We start from the raw sequence: 22,320 nt of genomic DNA on the forward strand, positions 1-22,320 counted from the left end.
TATAAACAAACACTGTATAGTCTCATAACATGGGGTTAAAACAATAATTTTATATCATGGATGGTCAGTCCTTGCTTCCATAGCTCTGTCTATTAATCTGAGAGTGGTTACATTTCTCCAGGCCCATCCCTCAACTTTTCACCAAAACAGAGGCTGGGCATCCATTTTGTTATTGTTTCATCTGTGGATTTGCACTTTAAACAGCTGCATATTATCAAGATAAAGTGTCACCAACAAAAAGGTAAACAATAGGCAAATGCAGCAAATGGCATTTATTTTTTACATGTAAATAYCACTTTTCAGTAGTGCTCAAAGCATGCCATTCCATGAGCGCAGCATTTATTTTTCAACTCGAATCAATGAGCCCAATCAGTCCTCCAGGACAACAAAATCATAAACATCGAGGAGGGGTGGCTAATAATATAAGGGCACAATGCGAGACCCAAATGCAGACACAGGAGGCAGATGGTAGAGCTCCGATATTTATTATAACAAAGGGAGTAGGCAAAGGCAGGTCGGGGACAGGCGAGAATTCATAAACCAGAGTCCAAACAGTACCAGACGATAGGCAGTCTCGAGGTCAGGCCAGGCAGGGGTCAGAAACCAGATTGGAGTCCAAAAACAGTACAAGGGGATAGGCAGGCTGATAATCAGAACAGGCAGAGTGGTCAGGCAGGCGGGTTCGGAGTCAGAACAGGCAAGCGTCGAAACCAGGAGGACTAGAAACAAACAGAGACGGGGGAAAATAGGAGCAAGGAAAAACGCTGGTTGACTTGGCAAACAAGACGAACTGGCACAGAGAGACAGGAAACGCAGGGATATATACACCGGGGATAAAAAGCAACACCTGGAGGGGGTGGAGACAATTAKAAGGACAGGTGAACCAGATCAGGGTGTGACAAACAAGTCCTTCGTTTTTGGGTCATGCTCAGGTAAAACAATTAGGCTAATTTATACTTCCATATTTCCAAGTCCTATTCTTGAAGATCAAGGGGTTTAACATTTATTGGAATGACTGGAATTCTGATAGACTTGGTTTTTAATGTAAATATATAATTTAATCGTATTATATGTAGTAGAAAGCGATGGGTTAGAAGAAGCCTACATAACCAACCCATAAAGTAAAATGTAACATCTATATATCGGCAGCTATGTAAACTTTAACATTGATTTATCCTGRAATAGATGTCGTTCAATTGGTAACATACATTGTCTTCTTCTAAWGCCTCTTAAGGGGAAAGTKATCTAAAAGTAACAGAATGTAATCAGATTACATTACTGAGTTTGGGTAATCCAAAATTTGTTACTGATTTTGGACAGTAACTGTAACGGATTACATTTAGAAAGTAATCTACCCAACCCCGTGTACAATGATTTATAGGCCTAAACCAATAATGAAAGATTATATCTGTCAAATAGTAATAAATGTTTATTACCACCTGTAAACTAAACTGTCTATCAACAACTGATAAGCTCTTTACGACCCCTTTAGAAATGATACATTCAATGTTAAGTGTTACTCAAATACCTTTCATACTGCATATGGCTTAAAACTCATGTCAGTTTATACATTTCTATCTGTTTAAATGAAATGAAATAGAAACGACAAATGTAGTAAAGTGGAACGAGTGAGAACACCCTAATACATTTCATCTTGATGTTCTGCTGCTGTTCGGGCAATTTAAAGGATTGGAGAGGGACTTATTTGTGAAGGAATGTAACTTGTTTTTCTGGGTGATTTGTGATGTTTTATTTGTGCTTACCATGACTGTGTTTTTGTATTTTAATGTGTATATACAGTATATTATATATATATATATATATATATATATATATATATATATATATATAGCTTGGGTATAATGTGTATATTATGTTGTACATACAGGGCACATTTGTAAAAGAGACCTTCAGTAGGTCTCAATGTCTTAAATAAAAAATATGTTTTTGTCAAATTGTGGAAGGTTGCTACAGATGTTGGCCGTGGACCTGATACACTTAATCCATATGTGTACAGTCTATACATTGGCTAGAAACTATTCTGCCATATCACACCAAACCAGGGATACACATCCCTCTGCAATAGAATCTTGTTAAGGTTTTTGGTATCACTTCAGCCATCCATAGAGCCTTTCGTAGACTATAATACTACAGCARTTGTCACAAGGATGCATGTAATATACTGTACTGCATGTTTGCAATGAAACCATCTGAAATGATAGTTGTGCCACAAGATCATGTATGGAACCCTTGTAACACTATAAGATATACTGCCACAAGCAACACTCTGCTTATCTTGTAGGGTTTTACCTAACAGTTGAACAGAGACAAATAGGACCCGCATTTACCATCAGGAACACAATCACACTCTACCTTGAGCGATCACCACTGATACGATTAACTAAGATGATAGTATGCATAATTTGATAGAAAAGTCAGTTAAGTACTAGTGCTACTGCTTTCATTGAATAAACCATCTGAATGACAAAGAAAATATATTTTGACTTACATTAGAAAATCATGCCTAATGTACTACAGCCTCCACAATTAGAGAAAGTCAGTAAATCTGCAATAGCCATGTCATGTCCGTATGATCCAGTTTGTAGAGATTGCAAGAGAGGAAGAGGGGAGAGAGATATGTTTGAGACAGAAGAGAAAGAGCATGTCTGAAACCRAAGAGGAGAGAGAGGGAGCAAAACTAGAGAGGGGGTGGGGGCAGCTCCCCTTATATGGTTAGGGAGACTTGACATCAGTAAGAGCAGTTATTAGGAGAACATGACCCTTCTATATGAAACACATCACCGGTGCTCTTCTACTCTAACCACTGCAGTTTGGGCGATCCGTGAAAATCTCTTTATTGTGAAAACAAAGCCTTATGCTATCACGTTAGGTCGGCAGTGACTGCACTCAAGAGAAGACTCACACAGGACACACACAGGCATGCACAGACAGGCACATGAAACTCACTCCTTAGCCTGAAGTGGCCCGCAAAAGTTAGCTTTTCCGTGGTGCGAATGGGAAGACGCATCAGGAGGGTGGTCACGTGTGTTAGCAAGGCTGGGGTAATGGGTTTGAACCTTGGTATGAGCCGACTCAGGAGGAAGCGGTACTCGCTAAGCAAGCAGCGTGAGGTCCTTTACACACACACACACACACACACACACACACACACACACACAGTTACCAATCACATTGTTTATTCAATTACCATGACTGCTATTTTAAATGGCAATTCTTTCCCGTCATGAACTGATTTTCCCCTCTGAAATTCCCTGAATTGTCTTCATCCCTGACCCACACTATTGAGTTCAGTCAACCTTGAAATTACCTCTTTAAACCCTGATCACTGAAACAGATTCTGGTATTTTTTTCTACAGAAATTACTTAACAAGGATCTTAGAGTCTTATTTTCTGCTGAGACCACGGTGGTTCAGTACAAATACCTGTTATTGTACAACAACAGTTGCAGTTAATTTCAAGTCTTCGGCTGTCAGTTGAATCTGCCATGCAATTTATTTTCAAAAGGAGAGCATTTCATTTACCCTAATTCAAATAATAAAGTATTTATTACAGACTATAATTTATTGATAATTTTAATCAGGTGTGTTATTGCTTGGACTGGAGCAAACATCAGTGTTTTTCAGATTAGATTGGACACTTCTCTGTGCCAAGGGTTTAAGTGAGCAGTAACAATATATATCATACCAGTAGGTGGCAGTCTAATCCACTGTATTATTACCAGCAGCGTACAGTATTGCTGCTGCAGAATAAGTACTGAATGAGAAGGTCTGCAGTCCATTCTCCGAGGTTTACTGACTTCTAAAGGGGCAATCTGTGATTGGTAAATACTTTTCTAAAACGTTTGTCTCCAAAAGTGGCAGGGTCCCCACTTTGTTGTCGTTTGAATCCCAGACTAGACTACATCATAACCACCTCTGAGCTCATGCCACTCCTCATTCCCCCTTTTAGGAATGTACTCATAACTCTTTATTGTGTTGGACCACTGTACACACTGTCATGTTTTAACAACATTACATAAAATAATTGAGGATAAAACACATTTTTCCATTGGGGTCCTGAGAAAATACATTTCTTAAAAGTCAACACAGACATCACCATCTTCTCATGATTCCTGGTGAAGGTGTAAAGAMGACWGAAGASAGKKCAWCKCCCTCWTCTCTCATGATTCCTGGTGAAGGTGTAAAGAGGACTGAAGACAGACCATCCCCCTCATCTCTCATGATTCCTGGTGAAGGTGTAAAGAGGACTGAAGACAGACCATCCCCCTCATCTCTCATGATTCCTGGTGAAGGTGTAAAGAGGACTGAAGACAGACCATCCCCCTCATCTCTCATGATTCCTGGTGAAGGTGTAAAGAGGACTGAAGACAGACCATCCCCTCATCTCTCAGTTCTCTCTAATCATCCTTTTATGACAGGTTCTTCTTTCAGTAGGCTGTGACTGTTTTCACCTACTCTGGGTCTACCTACCAAACAATTACCACAGGTTGAAGCTATAAGTAGGCCAAGTATGCAAGTTGTTCCTTTTATTTCTCCTGAAGCTTGATGTTTTTGACTCGGCAGCACCTTAAAAACAAACTCTGGAGTGTGAGTGCTTTGTTTTCCACTGACTGTATTTGTTTTGCATGGTTGAGATTGTAACCATCTGCCAAGTGATTGTGATGTAATGGTGTAGCCTAACTTTTCCATTGGGTGTGTACCCACTAGTGCAGAGCAGCCCAGACCCTGTAGCTGTGTCGCAAATGGCACACTATTGCGTTTATAGTGCACTACTTTTGACTAGGGCCCATAAGGCTCTGGTCAAAAATAGTGCACTATATAAGGAATATGGTGACATTTGAGACGCACCTCTATAATACAGGCCTCTAGTGTTCTACTTAACTTAACCACCCCTCCCCTTTGCTCTCCTACCCGGCTGCCACAACCCCCATTGCCACTGCAGCTCAGTGAGTTTTGGCTGCAGGTTGGCTTTTATTGGGATGACTCATGTACTAGAGGCAGCTCTGCAGGGACCTCACTACAAAGTCATGCAATCAGATGTGAAACCTACCCCTAACATTAAGCAAACTGATAACCTTATGCCTAACCCTAACCTTAAATTAAGACCAAAAAAGGAACAACAACAACAAATTCATACATTTTTACATTGCCACTGGCCCATCTAGTGGAAATCACTCAGCTATGCCTCCAAGACAAGATGCATACCAAAATACTTCAACCTGAGTTTTGGCTCACACTACATAGTGTAGCACTGTATCATTTTATTAATTTTTTACACACGTTTCCTTTCTGAAACACGCCGTGCATGTGTTTGTGTGTATGGTCTAGGTGTGTGTAGTCCAGTGTAGTCTAGGGATTTTCCAAAGTAGTTTTAAACTAAAAGTGACACAGTTTTGCTCAATGGAACCATTAAAGCCAACTGCGTGTATGCTCTTACCTCAAAAAACAAGTCTCCTGTTTTTCCAAGGAGAAGTTTACACACTTGCAGATGTAGACTCTGAGAGGTTGATCTGTGCCCACTGTATCCACTCAATCGGCTGTATCCACCAGAAGTTTGGTGGTCATCCTCATCCCACACCTGGAGGGGCTCCCTTCTGCAGACAGTGTTCCACGCCTCCTCACCGATCCTCCCTGTGGGTAACGTCCTGATGATAGTCCTGGTTCCTGTACACATCGACGTCTTCACCCTCTGGTTTTCCCTCAAAAATCTACGGACCAGGACCGTCGAACACTCTTGCGTATTATATGAAAAGTTATCCTCAGTCTCGCAGTCAAATACTAACCCATTGTCTGAGGCCATCTTTAAAGCCGTGGTGCTTTTGGGAGGGCTGGCGGGAAGGAGTGCCAATGTAGAGCACATTTTAGTTTCGGCTTTTCCCCCTGGGCTGATGCGGCCATCTCTGAGTCTATGGGCAGAGCTGGTGTCGGTGACTGTTGATGATGTCACCTCCTCCACCAGACAGAAGGCGAAGCTGCCCGTAATGACTCCTGTGGAAGATGGCACTGAGGACATTGAGGGTTCTGAGCCTGACACCTTGCCCCCTACAGCCTCCTTGCCTCTATCATAACCTAAGGAGGTACCAGGGTAGAGCAAGCCCTGAAACCAGTTCTTGTTACTGCACCCACCTGATAGTGTCATTGTATTACACAGAGGAGACAACTCCTGTGACTCCAACCCCATGACACTCCTGCGTACATCTGTGTCGTGATGCACTACAGTACCTACAATGCTCTGTGTAACATATCCTGTTTTATCAGCTGTGTACGTCTGAGGTGAAATCCCTGCTCTCTGGACTGTAGTGTTACTGTCAGGGTCCTTGCAAACGTCTGTGATCTGACTGCAGCACAGTACACAAGGCCCAAGGCCCTTCCTGCAGCTTGCGTTATAGCAGCAACCCGAAGGTTTACTGGCAGGCACAGTCACACACTCTCTCTGCCTCAATCCAGCATCCAGAGACTCCATTGCACGGCAGCCATTGCTGGAGTGTTTWTCGGGTGGTGGTGGCGGTGCATCTGTGTTATCAGACTGCAGTTGAACTTTAACTCTCTGCTGGTCCCCATGTGAGCCCCTGGGCCTCACAGTACCATGATCTATCTTCTTGGCACATGTCTCTGTCCCGTTTGTGTTGCTGGTAGAGAATTCCTCCATCTTGCTGGCCGGCCTGCCTGTCTGTGTGTTCCTCCTTGTCGGTATTCAGAGATGTCAGAGCATCTACAAACAGAGGTGGGTCCAGGTGGAGTCCACAACAGCTGTGAAAACCAGGAGAGTGAAACTATTTTGTCAATGCTGCATGTTGTTTAGGAGATGTGTCCCTCTGTGCACACTTAGAGATTAACTTTGCTGCTGTGCCAGCCAGGCAGGCACACCCCTCATAAATCTGCAGGAGACAGCAGGAAAACCCAAGTTAGATATAAAATGCCACTGGATACAATGCACCATGACGTGTGAAAGGGAAGTGACTATGATATGATGATTGAAAGCAGATATACCATACAATCAGGCTTCCCTTCCCTTTCCCTGCCTATGGCCAACACTTTCCCTGCRTATGGCCAAACACTTTCCCTGCCTATGGCCAAACAAAGTGAGAAAACATTATTAAGACCATATTATGAGGTAACTGTAACAGAGCCCTGTGCAGTGACCTACTGTATGTGCATTAAAGCTCCTAAAGTGGTGAATGAAAAATGGTTAATAGAATATTATACCCCATTCTCTTCTGCTACAGTAGCCTATCACAATGTAAAAACCCTGCATTATCAAAGGTCTGTTTGCATGGGATTATCATGTGAAAACCCTATTAGAATAATCAAAAAGTCACAAGACTAAAACTTCTCAAACTTTTCAGCCTGTGATCTTGTTGAATGATTAGGTTTTCCTTACCTTAGTATGGTTGACTTGTGTCTCTCCAGATTCATTTCCAGCTGTCCAGATGCGTCCCAGTTCCTTCTCTATTCGCAGTATAAGAGGGGGGCTGGGAGGAGAGGAAAAGAAAGGAATCAGGGGAGCGGGGAAAAAGGGAGTCACAGAAACAGGGATCTCACCGGGCAGGTCTTTCTTTACAGAACTTGGCAGGAGCTTTTATCCTTTTTTATTCTCACAGCTAACTGGGTTGTTTTGCAATCACACTAGACAGGACCTAATGCTAATACCTTCACAGCGTTTAAAGTGGCAGTCACTTAAATAGACTTGCTTTTATACTCCCATCTATTCAATATGAACTTTGTACCATCAGGTCAATATGGGTTTACAATCAATCATGAGTTGCTTGCTCATTCAGAAAGTAAACACACAGAATAGGGTAAGGTTAGGATTTGGCTCCTGCAACACATACCTACTTTGCAATTACCTATTTTAGCAGATTAGATTTGAGCAGCTTTCTAAAGGCATTAAATAGTGCCTCTTTGATTTTGAAGAACAGGACAATTGATTGGTACAAATGCCTTAACTTATCATAACAAAAACATATGAAACCAGAGATTTGAAAACATTCCGTCTCTGATGAAACTGGATGACTGTTTCTGTGGTCTTCAAACCAACTCTGTATAATGGCGCCACCAGCTGGAATGAAATCGTCATTACATGTGAAATGGTTTGATTCCTCCTGCATACCGTAGAATTCGCGGAAGAAATAAATGTCATTCAAACCGACTGGGGTCAAGTTTTGCACGAGTTACATGAAGAGAACATCAATATTGCTGGATTTGTATCGGATAATTGACAGGTAATCCAAAAGAAATGGAGCTAGGAATAATTTCCTAATAAATTCCTTTTTTAACGCGTTTGTAGTAGCTAGCCAGTCTAATGCCACCAACTAGCTAGTAGCATTTACTTACACAACCCCAATTATTTGGGGTTTCACTCATGAAKTGATACTCTGATTACTTGGATTAGTCTGAAAATGGGACAGACCTGTCCATAATAATTTTTGTTCAACCAAATGTAAATTAGCTGCAGATGCGTCGTTTTTGTCAAGGATAGAGGGACAGCTTCTGTGCACGCGCGGTTCTATGTTTGACATTTTTATGGCATTTGTATTCCTAAAATATTCCAGGGTTTTGGAAGAGTATACCCATATATCTCTAGTAATTTTATAGTTTGCTAAATGTAATATGGTCCCGTGTGGCTATACGAAAATAACCATATTATACGTCCATTAGAAAACTCACTACTGTAAGCCAGAACCTGCTAAATGACTCACGTTAAATTGTAAAATGTAACTTCTTAATTCATATTTTTTTTTATGATAACATTTCAGGGGGAATTACATTTTATTCCAATGATGAAATTCCCTCCATTGTTTTGCCACTACCACCTAGCTAGTGATCAATGTTCCTCTCCTGTAAGATGGAGCCAATACCCACATTTTTCTCTCTTTCTATCATGTTGTAGCCTATAAATCCACGGCTTGCTGAGAAGAACCACCATCCTTCACAATGTTCCTCACCATGGCCCTGCTGAGGAAAGGCATCTCTGGGAAACAGTGGATCGGGAAGTACCGCCGGCCGCGTGCCATCACCTGGCAGATGAAACGCAACATGCTGGTGCACCTGGAACGCGAGGCAGAGAATGAGTATTGGATCTCCCGACCGTACATGACCACAGAGCAGGAGCGAGGACACGCTGCTGAGCGCCGAGCACAGAACTGGCTCAAAATTAAGGAGACCAAGTTTCAAAAGTTTCCAGAACATAAATATGTTGCGGATCATCTAAGTCACCTCAACACAACCAAGACATGGTCCAGTTAATGAGGAGGAAGTATTGACTTTGTGTGGGGGGATGGAGAGGGGGCATGCATGTTGACTCCGGTGTGTAATGTATGTAATGTATATGAACTATGGAGTGTTGGAAATTCTCTATAAAGCAAGCTCTGATTTAAAAACAACCTGTTATTTGCTTCATAATACATTTCAAATGGTCTTGTGCATACATCAGTGGGTTTCAAACCTCTCCTTTGGTACCCCCAGATGTTTCACAATTATGTTGTAGGCCTGAACTAGTGTAAAGGATGCCATGCTGCTTGCTTAGCGTACCGCTTCCTCTTGATTCAGCTCAAACCCAACACCTCTGCCTCACAAACATGCCCTCCAGAAGCATCTTACCCATTCGTGCCACCGCAAAGCTAGCTTTGGGCAGCGCAAGTGGAGACACTTCAGGCTGAGGAGTGTGTTTCCAGCTCCCATCTGCTACACTAGCTCATGTGATTAACCTATTAAAGGTCTTGATGATCAGTTGACAAGTTGAGTCAGGTGTGCAAGCTCTGGAGTAGTTCAAGTAGCCTATATGGAACGGCTTTGTGTCCCGATGAGAGGTTTGAGAACCACTGGCGTACTTGACGATGATCTTTCAGAATGTGTTTAAACAGTTTAGGATGCAAATAGACCCACGACCTGTACAAAAAAAGGCCCATTTCACTCTCAAAGGTGCAGGGTACCCACGGTGACTATTAAAACCTTCCCCAACCAGAAACCGTGGATTGATGGCAGCCTTCGTGCAAAACTTAAAGCGCGAACCACTGCTTTTAATCATGGCAAGGCAACTGGAAACATGACCGAATACAAACAGTATAGCTATTCCCTCCGCAAGGCAATCAAACAAGCTAAGCGTCAGTATAGAGACAAAGTAGAGTCGCAATTCAATGGCTCAGACACAAGACGTATGTGGCAGGGTCTACAGGCAATCACGGATTACAGAAAGAAAACCAGCCCCGTCGTGGACACCGATGTCTTGCTCCCAGACAAACTAAACAACTTCTTTGCTAGTTTTGAGGACAATACAGTGCCACTGACACGGCGCGCTACCAAAACCTACGGGCTCTCCTTCACCGCAGCCAAGCTGAGTAAAACATTTAAACGTGTTAACCCTCGCAAGGCTGCAGGCCCAGACGGCATTCCCAGCCGCGTCCTCAGAGCATGCGCAGACCAACTGTCTGGTGTGTTTAGGACATATTCAATCAATCCCTATCCCAGTCTGCTGTTCCCACATGCTTCAAGAGGGCCACCATTGTTCCTGTTCCCAAAAAAGCTAAGGTAACTATCAACTATCGCCCCATAGCACTCACTTCCGTCATCATGAAGTGCTTTGAGAGACTAGTCAAGGATCATATCACCTGCACCCTACCTGACACCCTAAACCCACTCCAATTTGCMTACCGCCCRAATAGGTCCAACGACGACGTAATCACACTGCACACTGCCCTAACCCATCTGGACAAGAGGAATACCTATGTAAGAATGCTGTTCATCGATTACAGCTCAGCAATTTATCACCATAGTACCCTCCAAACCCGTCATTAAGCTCGAGACCCTGGGTCTCAACTCCGACCTGTGCAACTGGGTCCTGGACTTTCTGACGGGCCGCCCCCGGGTGGTAAGGGTAGGAAACAACATCTCCACCCCGCTGATCCTCAACACTGGGGCCCCACAAGGGTGCGTTCTCAGCCCTCTCCTGTACTCCCTGTTCACCCATGACTGTGTGGCCATGCATGCCTCCAACTCAATCATCAAGTTTGCAGACGACACTACAGTGGTAGGCTTGATTACCAACAACGACGAGACGGCCTACAGGGAGGAGGTGAGGGCCCTCGGGAGTGTGGTGTCAGGAGAAGGTCAGTACAGGTGCACCAAAGCTGGGACTGAGAGACTGAAAAACAGCTTCTATCTTAACGCCATCAGACTGTTAAACAGCCATCACTAACATTGAGTGGCTGCTGCCAACATACTAACTCAAATCTCTAGTCACTTTAATCATAAAAAATTGGATGTAATAAATGTATCACTAGTCACTTTAAACAATGCAACTTTATATAATGTTTACATACCCTACATTACTCATCTCAAATGTATATAATATACTCTACCATCTAAATCAAATCAGATTTATTTATATAGCCCTTCTTACATCAACTGATATCTCAAAGTGCTGTACAGGAACCCAGCCTAAAACCCCAAACAGCAAGCAATGCAGGTGTAGAAGCACGGTGGCTAGGAAAAGACTCCAGAGAAGGCCAAAAACCTAGGAAGAAACCTAGAGAGGAACCAGGCTATGAAGGGGTGGCCAGTCCCTATCTGGCTGTGCCGGGTGGAGATTATAACAGAACATGGCCAGAATGTTCAAATGTTCATAAATGACCAGCATGGTCAAATCAATATAATCACAGTAGTTGTCGGGGTGCAACAGTCAGCACCTCAGCGAGTAAATGTCAGTTGCTTTTTCATAGCCGATCATTAAAGAGTATCTCTTACCGCTCCTGCTGTCCTCTAGAGAGTGAAAACAGCAGGTCTGGGACAGGTAGCACGTCCGCGTGAACAGGTCAGGGTTCCATAAGCCGCAGGCAGAACAGTTTGAAACTGGAGCAGCAGCACGGCAGGTGGACTGGGGACAGCAAGGATCATCATGCCAGGTAGTCCTGAGGCATGGTCCTAGGCTCAGGTCCTCCGGAGAGAGAAAGAAAGAAAGAGAGAATTAGAGAGAAGCATTACTTAAATTCACACCAGGACACCAGATATGACAGGAGAAATACTCCAGATATACACAGACTGACCCTAGCCCCCCGACACATAACTCTGCAGCATAATATCTGGAGGCTGAGATCAGGAGGGGTCAGGAGACACTGTGGCCCCATCCGATGATACCCCCGGACAGGGCCAAACAGGCAGGATATACACCCACTTTGTCAAAGCACAGCCCCACACCACTAGAGGATAACTTCAACCACCACCTTACCATCCTGAGACAACGGCCGAGTATACGCCCACAAAGATCTCCGCCACGGCACAACCCAAGGGGGGGCGCCAACCCAGGCAGGAAGATCACGTCAGTGACTCAACACACTCAAGTGATGCACCGCTCCTAGGGACGGCATGGAACGAGCAACCAGTAAGCCAGTGACTTAGCCCCTGTAATAGGGTTGAGGCAGAGAATCCCAGTGGAGAGAGGGGAACCGGCCAGGCAGAGACAGCAAGGGCGGTTCGTTGCTCCAGAGCCTTTCCGTTCACCTTCACACTCCTGGGCCAGACTACATCACATCATATGACCCACTGAAGAGATGAGTCTTCAGTAAAGACTTAAAGGTTGAGACCGAGTCTGCGTCTCTCACATGGGTAGGCAGACCATTCCATAAAAATGGAGTCTATAGGAGAAAGCCCTGCCTCCAGCTGTTTGCTTAGAAATTCTAGGGACAATTAGGAGGCCTGCGTCTTGTGACCGTAGCGTACGTGRAGGTATGTACGGCAGGACCAAATCGGAAAGATAGGTAGGAGCAAGCCCATGTAATGCTTTGTAGGTTAGCAGTAAAACCTTGAAATCAGCCCTTGCCTTAACAGGAAGCCAGTATAGGGAGGCTAGCACTGGATTAATATGATCACATTTTTTGTTTCTAGTCAGGATTCTAGCAGCCGTATTTAGCACTAACTGAAGTTTATTTAGTGTTTTATCCGGGTAGCCGGAAAGTAGAGCATTGCAGTAGTCTAACCTAAAAGTAACAAAAGCATGGATGAATTTTTCTGCATCATTTTTGGACAGAAAGTGTCTGATTTTTGCAATGTTACGTAGATGGAAAAAAGCTGTCCTTGAAACAGTCTTGATATGTTCGTCAAAAGAGAGATCAGGGTCCAGAGTAACACCGAGGTCCTTCACAGTTTTATTTAAGACGACTGTACAACCATCAAGATTAATTGTCAGATTCAACAGAAGATCTCTTTGTTTCTTGGGACCTAGAACAAGCATCTCTGTTTTGTCCGAGTTTAAAAGTAGAAAGTTTGCAGCCATCCACTTCCTGTCTGAAACACAGGCTTCTAGTGAGGGCAATTTTGGGGCTTCACCATGTTCATTGAAATGTACAGCTGTGTTTCATCCGTATAGCAGTGAAAGTTAACATTATGTTTTCGAATGACATCCCCAAGAGGTAAAATATATAGTGAAAACAATAGTGGTCCTAAAACGGAACCTTGAGGAACACCGAAATGTACAGTTGATTTGTCAGAGGACAAACCATTCACCGAGACAAACTGATATCTTTCCGACAGATAAGATCTAAACCAGGCCAGAACTTGTCCGTGTAGACCAATTTAGGTTTCCAATCTCTCCAAAAGAATGTGGTGATCGATGGTATCAAAAGCAGCACTGAAGTCTAGGAGCACAAGGACAGATGCAGAGCCTCGGTCTGACACCATTAAAAGGTCATTTACCACCTTCACAAGTGCAGTCTCAGTGCTATTGTAACCGATGTGAAATGGCTAGCTAGTTAGCGGTGGTGCGCGCTAATAGCGTATCAATCGGTGACGTCACTTTTTTTGAGACCTTGAAGTAGTGGTTCCCCTTGCTCTGCAAGGGCCGTGGCTTTTGTGGAGCGATGGGTAACGATGCTTCGTGGGTGACTGTTGTTGATGTGTGCAGAGGGTCCCTGGTTCGCGGTCGGGGCGAGGGGACGGACTAAAGTTAAACTGTTACACTATGATGGTGTCTAAAACCAGACMGAAGCATTTCGTATACATTGTTTGTCTTCAGGAAGGCAGTGAGTTGCTGCGCAACAGCTTTTAATTATTTTTTTGAGAGGAGTGGAAGAGTCGATATAGGCCGATAGTTTTTTATATTTTCTGGATCAAGGTTTGGCTTTTCAAGAGAGGCTTTATTACTGCCACTTTTAGTGAATTTGGTACACGTCCGGTGGATAGAGAGCCGTTTATTATGTTCAACATAGGAGGGCCAAGCACAGGAAGCAGCTCTTTCAGTAGTTTAGTTGAAATAGGGTCCAGTATGCAGCTTGAAGGTTTAGAGGCCATGATTGTTTTCATCATTGTGTCAAGAGATATAGTACTAAAACACTTAAGTGTCTCTCTTGATCCTAGGTCCTGGCAGAGTTGTGCAGACTCAGGACAACTGAGCTTTGGAGGAATACGCAGATTTCAAGAGMAGTCCGTAATTTGCTTTCTAATGATCATGATCTTTTCCTCAAAGAAGTTCATGAATGTATTACTGCTGAAGTGAAAGCCATCCTCTCTTGTGGAATGCTGCTTTTTAGTTAGCTTTGCGACATAATCAAAAATAAATGTTGGATAGTTCTTATTTTCGTCAATTAAATTGGAAAAATAGGATGATCGAGCAGCAGTGAGGGCTCTTCGATACTGCACGGTACTGTCTTTCCAAGCTAGTCGGAAGACTTCAAGTTTGGTGTGGCGCCATTTCCGTTCCAATTTTCTGGAGGCTTGCTTCAGAGCCCGGGTATTTTCTGTATACCAGGGAGCTAGTTTCTTATGACAAATGTTTTTAGTTTTTAGGGGTGCAACTGCATCTAGGGTATTGCACAATGTTAAATTGAGTTCCTCAGTTAGGTGGTTAACTGATTTTTGTCCTCTGACGTCCTTGGGTAGGCAGAGGGAGTCTGGAAGGGCATCAAGGAATCTTTGGGTTGTCTGAGAATTTATAGCACGACTTTTGATGCTCCTTGGTTGGGGTCTGAGCAGATTATTTGTTGCGATTGCAAACGTAATAAAATGGTGGTCCGATAGTCCAGGATTATGAGGAGAAACATTAAGATCCGCAACATTTATTCCATGGGACAAATCTACTGCATCTTGCCTATGCCGTTCGGCCATCGCTCATCGATATATTTATATGTACATATTCTTATTCATTCCTTTACACTTGTGTGTATAAGGTTGTTGTTGTGAAATTGTGAGATTACTTGTTAGATATTACTGCACGGTCGGAACTAGAAGCACAAGCATTTCGCTACACATCTGCTAACCATGTGTATGTGACCAATACAATTTGATTTGTTTTCCAAACTCGGGTCCTGGGGCCCTGTTACACTTTTTTTTTTGCTTGACCAATACAAAGCTAATTCAAATAACCAACATCAAGATTTGATTATTTGAATCATCTGTGTAGTGCTAGGTCATAAACCAAAATGTGTACCTGGGGGTCAGGAACGAGTTTGGGAAACCCCTTTTCTAGTGGATGTATAATATGGTTCTTTCATGATGGTATACCATATATCAATGGTTCTCAAACCTCTCCTCAGGGATACCCAGACGTTTCATAATTCTGGTGTAGCCCTGAATTGGCCCAACTAACTCGCCTAGTCAACAGTTTGATAATGACTTGAGAAGTAGAATTAGGTGCGCTAGCTCTGGAATAGATCAAATACATGGAACGGCTGGGGGTCCCCGAGGAGAGGGTTCCGAATCACTGCCATATATCACCGGCAGATGGCACTCGGAGTTTGAATGAAGAACCATAAAAGCCCATGGACCACCAGTAAGGCGCGTCGCTGCGCTCAAACAAGCGCGGAGGATAATTCCGTATGCGCGTCCTGACGTGCTGTATGCGCTTGCTAGACAGGGGAAGCGCAGCCAGCGACTGTGAGAAGTCTTTGTAGCAGTAGCAGCTATAGACGAGTTCTTTATCTAAAGCTCACTCACTCCGTACAGATAAAAGGGACCATGAAGACAGACGTCTGGAGTTATAGTTTTGCTGACAGCATACAGCCCCACCGACCGCTTCCACACACGGACGACTGAATGACGAACCAGGATGGCCGGAGGAAGGAGAGGACTTGTAGCCCCTCAAAACACTTTTTTAGAAAATATTGTCAGACGATCTAACGGTAAGGATCATGCTCCAATGAGATGTGTAATGCCTATGATAATTATCTTGATGATGGAGTATCCCTAAAAAAACTTTTCTGTTGGGGTTTTAAATCTTTGGCATGTAAAAAAGCATACGAATGGCTAGGATCGAGAAACTGCGCGATTTTTCTTCCTCAACGTCGTCGTGACTTGGAGTSTTCGGAATAACCATAACACAAATGGAAACATTTTCCATGTCCTTTCCAAACATCTATGCTTAGTAAAAGTTGTATGGTAGTTTATGAACTTATCAAATGGGATACAATTACTAGGCTATTTGTCAGGCACACCTCGTTTTTTTTTACAGTCAGGCTTGGGCATATCCCATCCCCAGAAAGTCGCTTCTTATTTATCTAAAGTGCAACCTTACTACCATGGAATCAGCAGCAACGCACAATTTTGGAAATTATGCAGCCTAAAAATAGCCTAGGCTATTTCTCCGTAGTCTGCCTATACAGTAAAATAAATCTTGAATAAACACATTTTTATATACTAAATAAAATGGGATGATTAAATTGCACTTTAAAGTTGTTTGTCCTGTCGGCTAGTTAAACTATACTATTTGCTTATCGTTTTGAGAAAATCCACCCAAAATAATAGGCTCTTTGTTTCATCCTCTTTATTGGTGTGGCTTTGAGAGGATGGATATAGTCGTTGTTTTCAACATGTAGTCCAACCTATAGAAACAGGCCCATACATGTGTTTTCTTCACAACAGTAGCTAGTAGCTACGGTGTATGGGTCTCATTATGGACATGATTATGCATCGATTACGCATGAAGATACTTTTGGTCATGTAGTGTATGTGGACACCTGCTATAACAGCCAACATCAGTGCCCAACCTCACGAATGCTCTTGTGGCTGACTGGAAGCAAGTCCCCGCAGCAATGTTTCAACATCTGGTGGAATGCCTTCCCAGAAGGCCGTGGAAACCCATTTCATGAAGCTCCCGACGAACAGTTCTTGTGCTGACATTGCTTGGGACTCGGTAGTGTTTTTTTTTGTTAAACATACTGTAACGACCCTGGGTTTATAAGCGCGGAAATCGACTCTGCCGCACGAGCATGCTTTTACGGCACAGTCGATGGCGCCCCGGACTTCGGGCTAGAAGGTCGAGGGTTCGAGACCCGCTCCCTGCTGTTTCATTACATTGGTGTCAGAAGTGATCGGACCTTGCATCCACGACAGTGGGTGTGCTTGGCCGGTGAGCGCGTTCCTGTAAKACGTAGAGTCGCAAGCTAGCGCGAGGACGCGCTCTTTGAAAAGAGGGAGTAGTGTAACAAACCTGGGTTTATAAGCTTTATAAGCGCGGAAATCGACTCTGCTGCACGAGCACGCTTTTGCGGCACAGTCGATAGCGCGCCGGACTTCGAGACCTGCTCCCTGCTGTTTCATTACATTACGATTTTTACGCGCTACGTGCGTCAGCACTCAACGGTCCCGTCCGGTGAGCTTGTGTGGCCTACCACTTCGCGGCTGAGACGTTGTTTCTCCTAGACGTTTCCACTTCACGATAACAGCACTTACAGTAGCAGGGCAGAAATGTGACGAACTGACTTGTTGGAAAGGTGACATCCTATGACTGTGCAACGTTGAAAGTCACTGTCTATGGCGTTTGCATGGCTGTGTGGTCGATTTTATAAACCTGTCAGCAACGGYTGTGGCAGAAATAGCCGAATCCACTTATTTGAAGGGGTGTCCACATACTTTTGTCTATATAGTGTATTTTTATGCTAGACGTAAAATCTCTTAATCAACGTAATAGCATAGGTTCCTCGTTACTTCTCCACTAATACATATTGATTAAAATACTTATTTCAATATAAGTAAATGTTATTTGCCACCACAATTCCATGAAAAAGGAAGAATAGATGTTTAATTTAGCCTTGTTTGTCTTAATCTACAAATGCTGTTTGGACTAACTGTTCACTGAAAGTTTGCTTAACTGTATGGTCAATCAATTCTGCCAAAATAACAAAACAAAGTACATAGTTATTGGTAGCCTACCAAATTTATGAAAGAAACACAAATGAGTAGGACAAGTGTAGGTGGGATGGAAGGAGACATCCATATCCAATGAGGCAGCAAGGCGGGGCCAGGTGGGTAGGCTACATTACCCATGTGCAATTGCACCAGGCCTACATGTTTGAGGTACACCCCAATTTTGGGGACACCCCTCTCATTCATGAGCGTCCCTCCTTGGACAATCAACCACACCTTTGCTTTTTAAGAATGACCTTATGTAAAACCAAAAMAAACTAATTGAATGGCACAGTCCTCAATCCATTAAAGTTTTCTCCTCGTCAATTCAAAATTTTCAGAAAATACTGTTGTCAGCCATTGTTGCCCAACTATAGTCTATTGGGGTCCCACTGCCTGGTTAGTGATGTATAGTGGTAACCAATGAGTAGAAGCACCAACCAGGGTCGTGTTTATTAGAGCAGCATTACAGTTTGTGTAACTTTAGGTGTACAAGTCCATTTTCTCCTGTTTGGTTCCCTAATGAACAGGACCCTGGGTGAAGCACGGCAGCCATTATACACCAAGCTACTCCACACACCAGTCATAGCAGGGCAGGACAGGGCAGAAGGAGACACGTGGCATGGATTAGAGTGGACTCATTGATCGAAGTTCAGGAGGAAGAGTGAACAAGGGCATTGAGACCGAGCCATAACCCAAGTCGTGTAGCTAGTTCATTGTGATTTTGCAAAGTCACACAACTACTCCTTTTAGTTCAAGAGCTCAAAGAACGTGTGTAACTCAATATGTCGACATGTGAAATGTTGGTTGTGGAAAAAGCATTACAAAAATCACTCAAATGAAACGTACCAGTTAGTTTGTCACTGTTACTTTAACCATTTTTCTTTTCAACTTTTCAGTATGGACATTATCACATAGACAGACAGGTATAAACCCAACCCATGTTTTGTAGTGCTGCTCATGTTTTTCCCCTAATCTCACCGTCTATTAACTCCATGTACTATGTCTGTTGTTCTGTACCAATTGCTGTTCATTTGCAAAGCAAATTAATCCAAGTCTATGACATAGGCTTAAAATCCTGGCCTGGGGGACAGARACCTGCTTCTTTTTGCCACCTGTTCTCTTTTCATTTAACATCATTAACTTCTACTATTTTCGGTTCATAGACACTACCCAGCTAAAGTTTCGGAGACGTTCTGTGCTAGTAACTGTTTGTGACTGTTAATTCAGTTCCTAGGACACTTGTTCTTTGTTGGGGCATAGATGACTGATGTTTAGCTACCTATCAGCGACGGCATCCTACGGTTGTTTTAAAAAACATTGTAAAATAACAAATGTTGGCATGGAACGTTCTACTTCATAGCGCTGTAGTTGTGCTTGTGTCAGTTGTGTTTGTCTTCATTTATCTTGGTGAAGTTTGTAGTTTGGTAGTTTGTGTATTTTATATTGTTGAGTAGTACATTTAGTTTGTGTTTTGTTGCCATTCCATGTTGATGACGTGTGACTTTTTGACACCACAAACATTACATAATTTTGTTATTTAGTATGCTACTGTAGCATGCCCCTTTTAATGGATGCCAGGTTGATTATGTACTGGCAGATTCAATTGTGCTTTTTTATAACAACAATGTGAACAACATATTGTGCAATAGTGGAGGAATCAACAAAGAGAGAGTGATTTCCCTGTAGTCTGTCAGGCATGTGTCTGTCAGTCCCCTAATCTCAGAGCTGACTGGCCAGAAATCTCCCGAAAGTTAACGACAAGGAGACAGAACTGAAGCGCACACACACACATACTGTGCTATATTGTCTTAGTGATCAATACAGAAGCTATACTATTCGATACAAACTGCCAACACAGCAGTTTCATAAATGAGACAAGACAACACGTTGTGTGTTTACAGTATGGAACAAATATAAACTCATTTGGGTACTATTGTGTAAACATGTTTTCTCATGGTAATGCTATTTTGCCTTCAGAAATGTTCAAACTTGCCCAGCAACAATACAAGGCCCAGAGTACCTGGAGGAATTTACAGTAGCATGTCTTTTAAAAGCTGCATGGTATGAAATCTTGAGGCTCGACATACACTGCTACGATAATTCTTCTCCTATTCCCACTTTCCCCCCTGGATTCTGAGACGTTAACCTACTTTCAAGAGGGTGTTTGTGATGAGAGAGCGAGCGTGTGCGCGCGTGTGTATGTGTGTGTGTGTGTGTTGCTTCAGAGGATTGGAGTGAAGTTAAGTTTCCCTTTGAACATGCAGAATAACAGAGATCAGTGCTGTTCATAGGTATTACACCCAACTCGTATTGAGACAGGGAATGAACTGCACAGTGGTGTGAATGTACAGTATAACTCGGACTCCGTCTTTCTTCCTTTGTGTGRTGCAGTCAGCAAAGGGTTAAATCTGGATTTTATATATGGTGGAAACCATCCCTAAGATTTGGGAGTTTTCCATAATCCTTTGTCAGAAATATCCTTAGGATTGCCAGTGTATCTTCTCTTCCATAAAAAGATGGTGGAACACAGCAAATAAACTGTGTGTGTGTMTGTTGCCAGTCCTGTGCATGAGTCCTGTTGACTCCAGTTAGGTAATACAGTCTATGGTTGAAGCTTTAGGTGCAGACTTTCCGAGCTCTGTAGCTGTCTGAGTAGCTCCTATGTCAGTAATTTGTGAATGGATCAAAAGCCTATTTGATCCTCATCACATTGACTCCTGTATTGTTTTTTAGAGCTTGCTTTTCCTTCCTTCCCCAAATCACAAATTCATACAAATGTGATATTATACATGTGCTATTTAGCTGCATAGAATCGCCATTGTCAGCATAGAAGTGTGCTGTGGTAAGCTTCAGTGAGTCTGTTGGCTGGGACAGACAGGCGTTTCTATGCCTTTCTGTATATCTGAAGGGGTTTTACATAAGGGAAAGAAACAACAAACTATCATATTTTATAATCACCTGGTAGTATTTGTTAACCTTTTGATGTCTAAGTTTACTTTAAACCTCTGAGAAGTTAATGTTCTCTGTGAGAAATCATCAATTGTACATGTACTGTACCAGGAACACTTGGAGTGGGATTTTGACAGTGCTAAAAATGGTATCACTTTACATACTCAGCATCATAGCTATCTATTTCAAAACAAATCTACACTCTTTGATTTAAACCCTGCGTGGATCGTCTCTACTTTCTCATAGGTACAATGAGTGGTTTTGAAATAGATGCTGTTGTCTCCAGTGTTGGGAGTGACTTCTCTAACACAATCTGCACATTTCTGTTCGGTCAAAATGAAGCCCCAGGTGTCATGCTTATGTAGGCATTATGTCATGCTTATGCAGACATTATGTCATGCTTACGTAGGCATTATGACAGTCTTATGTATACCCCTTCCAGCCTAACTGAAACTAACCCTCCCCACATGCAGTGCTTACTTACTCAGCATTAAGGGTAAGGATGGTCTGAGACTGAGTACAGTACCCGTATGTGAAGGATTATTCTGCTGCTCTGTTTTCACACTGTACTGTAGTGGCTTCCATCGTGCGATATGACTGTGCTGTCGCCTGTCGATGCCGACCCTGGGTTGGTGTCAACACCATTTCACTTCAGTTTTTTGGAACTCATTGAAATTCAATTCATGCATTTGGATTTTCTTTCCAAATTTTGAATTAAATTCAGTTCCTCATCATGACTGTACTGAAATGTAATTGGTCCCAATCCTGCCCGCCTCCACTCTTTTTCCCCACCCCACGTAATGTGTTGTTGATAACTTTGAGCAATCTCAAACGAGTGAGCCTTACCTTCTACTCTGTTCCCCCTCATCTTTGACAGATACCAATTTTGTTCTTGGGAATGCTCAGATCGTGGACTGGCCCATCGTCTATAGCAACGATGGCTTCTGCAAGCTGTCGGGGTACCACAGGGCGGAAGTCATGCAGAAGAGCAGCACATGCAGGTACAGTACACTGCCTTCCATCTGTTTTGTAGATTTATTTAACAGCAACACTGAACAATAATCGCCTACATCTCAGAAAACACTGAGGTGCAATAGTGCCAGAGTTAGCTTTCTTGTACTTGTTGTTGGGTTCTTCTTCTTCAGCTCATTTTACTCCATAGTTCCTACATGCAGAATTATTTTCAGATACTGTATATTCAATTACCAGATTCTTTGCTTCGTTGATAACCTCTTTTACT

General features: G+C 43.0%; 2 protein-coding genes and 1 pseudogene across 4 annotated transcripts in view; 2 read left to right on the forward strand and 1 right to left on the reverse strand.

Annotated features, from left to right (window-relative positions):
• Nucleotides 1-7,668, reverse strand: part of LOC111952002 (1-phosphatidylinositol 4,5-bisphosphate phosphodiesterase epsilon-1) — a 41,060-nt gene extending 33,392 nt beyond the window's left edge. For 2 of the 3 annotated variants that reach the window (XR_011474089.1, XM_070434996.1), the window contains exons 1-2: nucleotides 7,402-7,668; nucleotides 5,458-6,898 (exon numbers count right to left, since the gene is read on the reverse strand). Coding sequence is in view for 2 of the 3 variants with exons in the window: in XM_070434996.1 (XP_070291097.1) it covers nucleotides 5,458-6,669 (1,212 nt within the window). In the remaining variant the exon portion in view is untranslated. The remainder of the gene's footprint in view (nucleotides 1-5,457; nucleotides 6,899-7,401) is intronic. The other variant, XM_070434997.1, reaches the window with a different exon arrangement.
• A 483-nt stretch (nucleotides 7,669-8,151) lies between these two features.
• LOC111951898 (large ribosomal subunit protein mL63) lies at nucleotides 8,152-9,403 on the forward strand. The gene is made up of 2 exons (XM_023970218.2): nucleotides 8,152-8,242; nucleotides 8,911-9,403. Exon 2 carries the CDS (start codon nucleotides 8,955-8,957, stop codon nucleotides 9,264-9,266), a length of 312 nt encoding a protein of 103 aa, XP_023825986.1. The 5' UTR covers nucleotides 8,152-8,242; nucleotides 8,911-8,954; the 3' UTR covers nucleotides 9,267-9,403.
• A 6,482-nt stretch (nucleotides 9,404-15,885) lies between these two features.
• The window catches only part of LOC111951743 (voltage-gated delayed rectifier potassium channel KCNH1-like), a 65,583-nt pseudogene continuing 59,148 nt past the window's right edge, over nucleotides 15,886-22,320 (forward strand).

The sequence above is a fragment of the Salvelinus sp. IW2-2015 genome, linkage group LG25 (genome assembly GCF_002910315.2).
Source record: "Salvelinus sp. IW2-2015 linkage group LG25, ASM291031v2, whole genome shotgun sequence".
Classification (NCBI taxonomy): Eukaryota; Metazoa; Chordata; class Actinopteri; order Salmoniformes; family Salmonidae; genus Salvelinus; species Salvelinus sp. IW2-2015.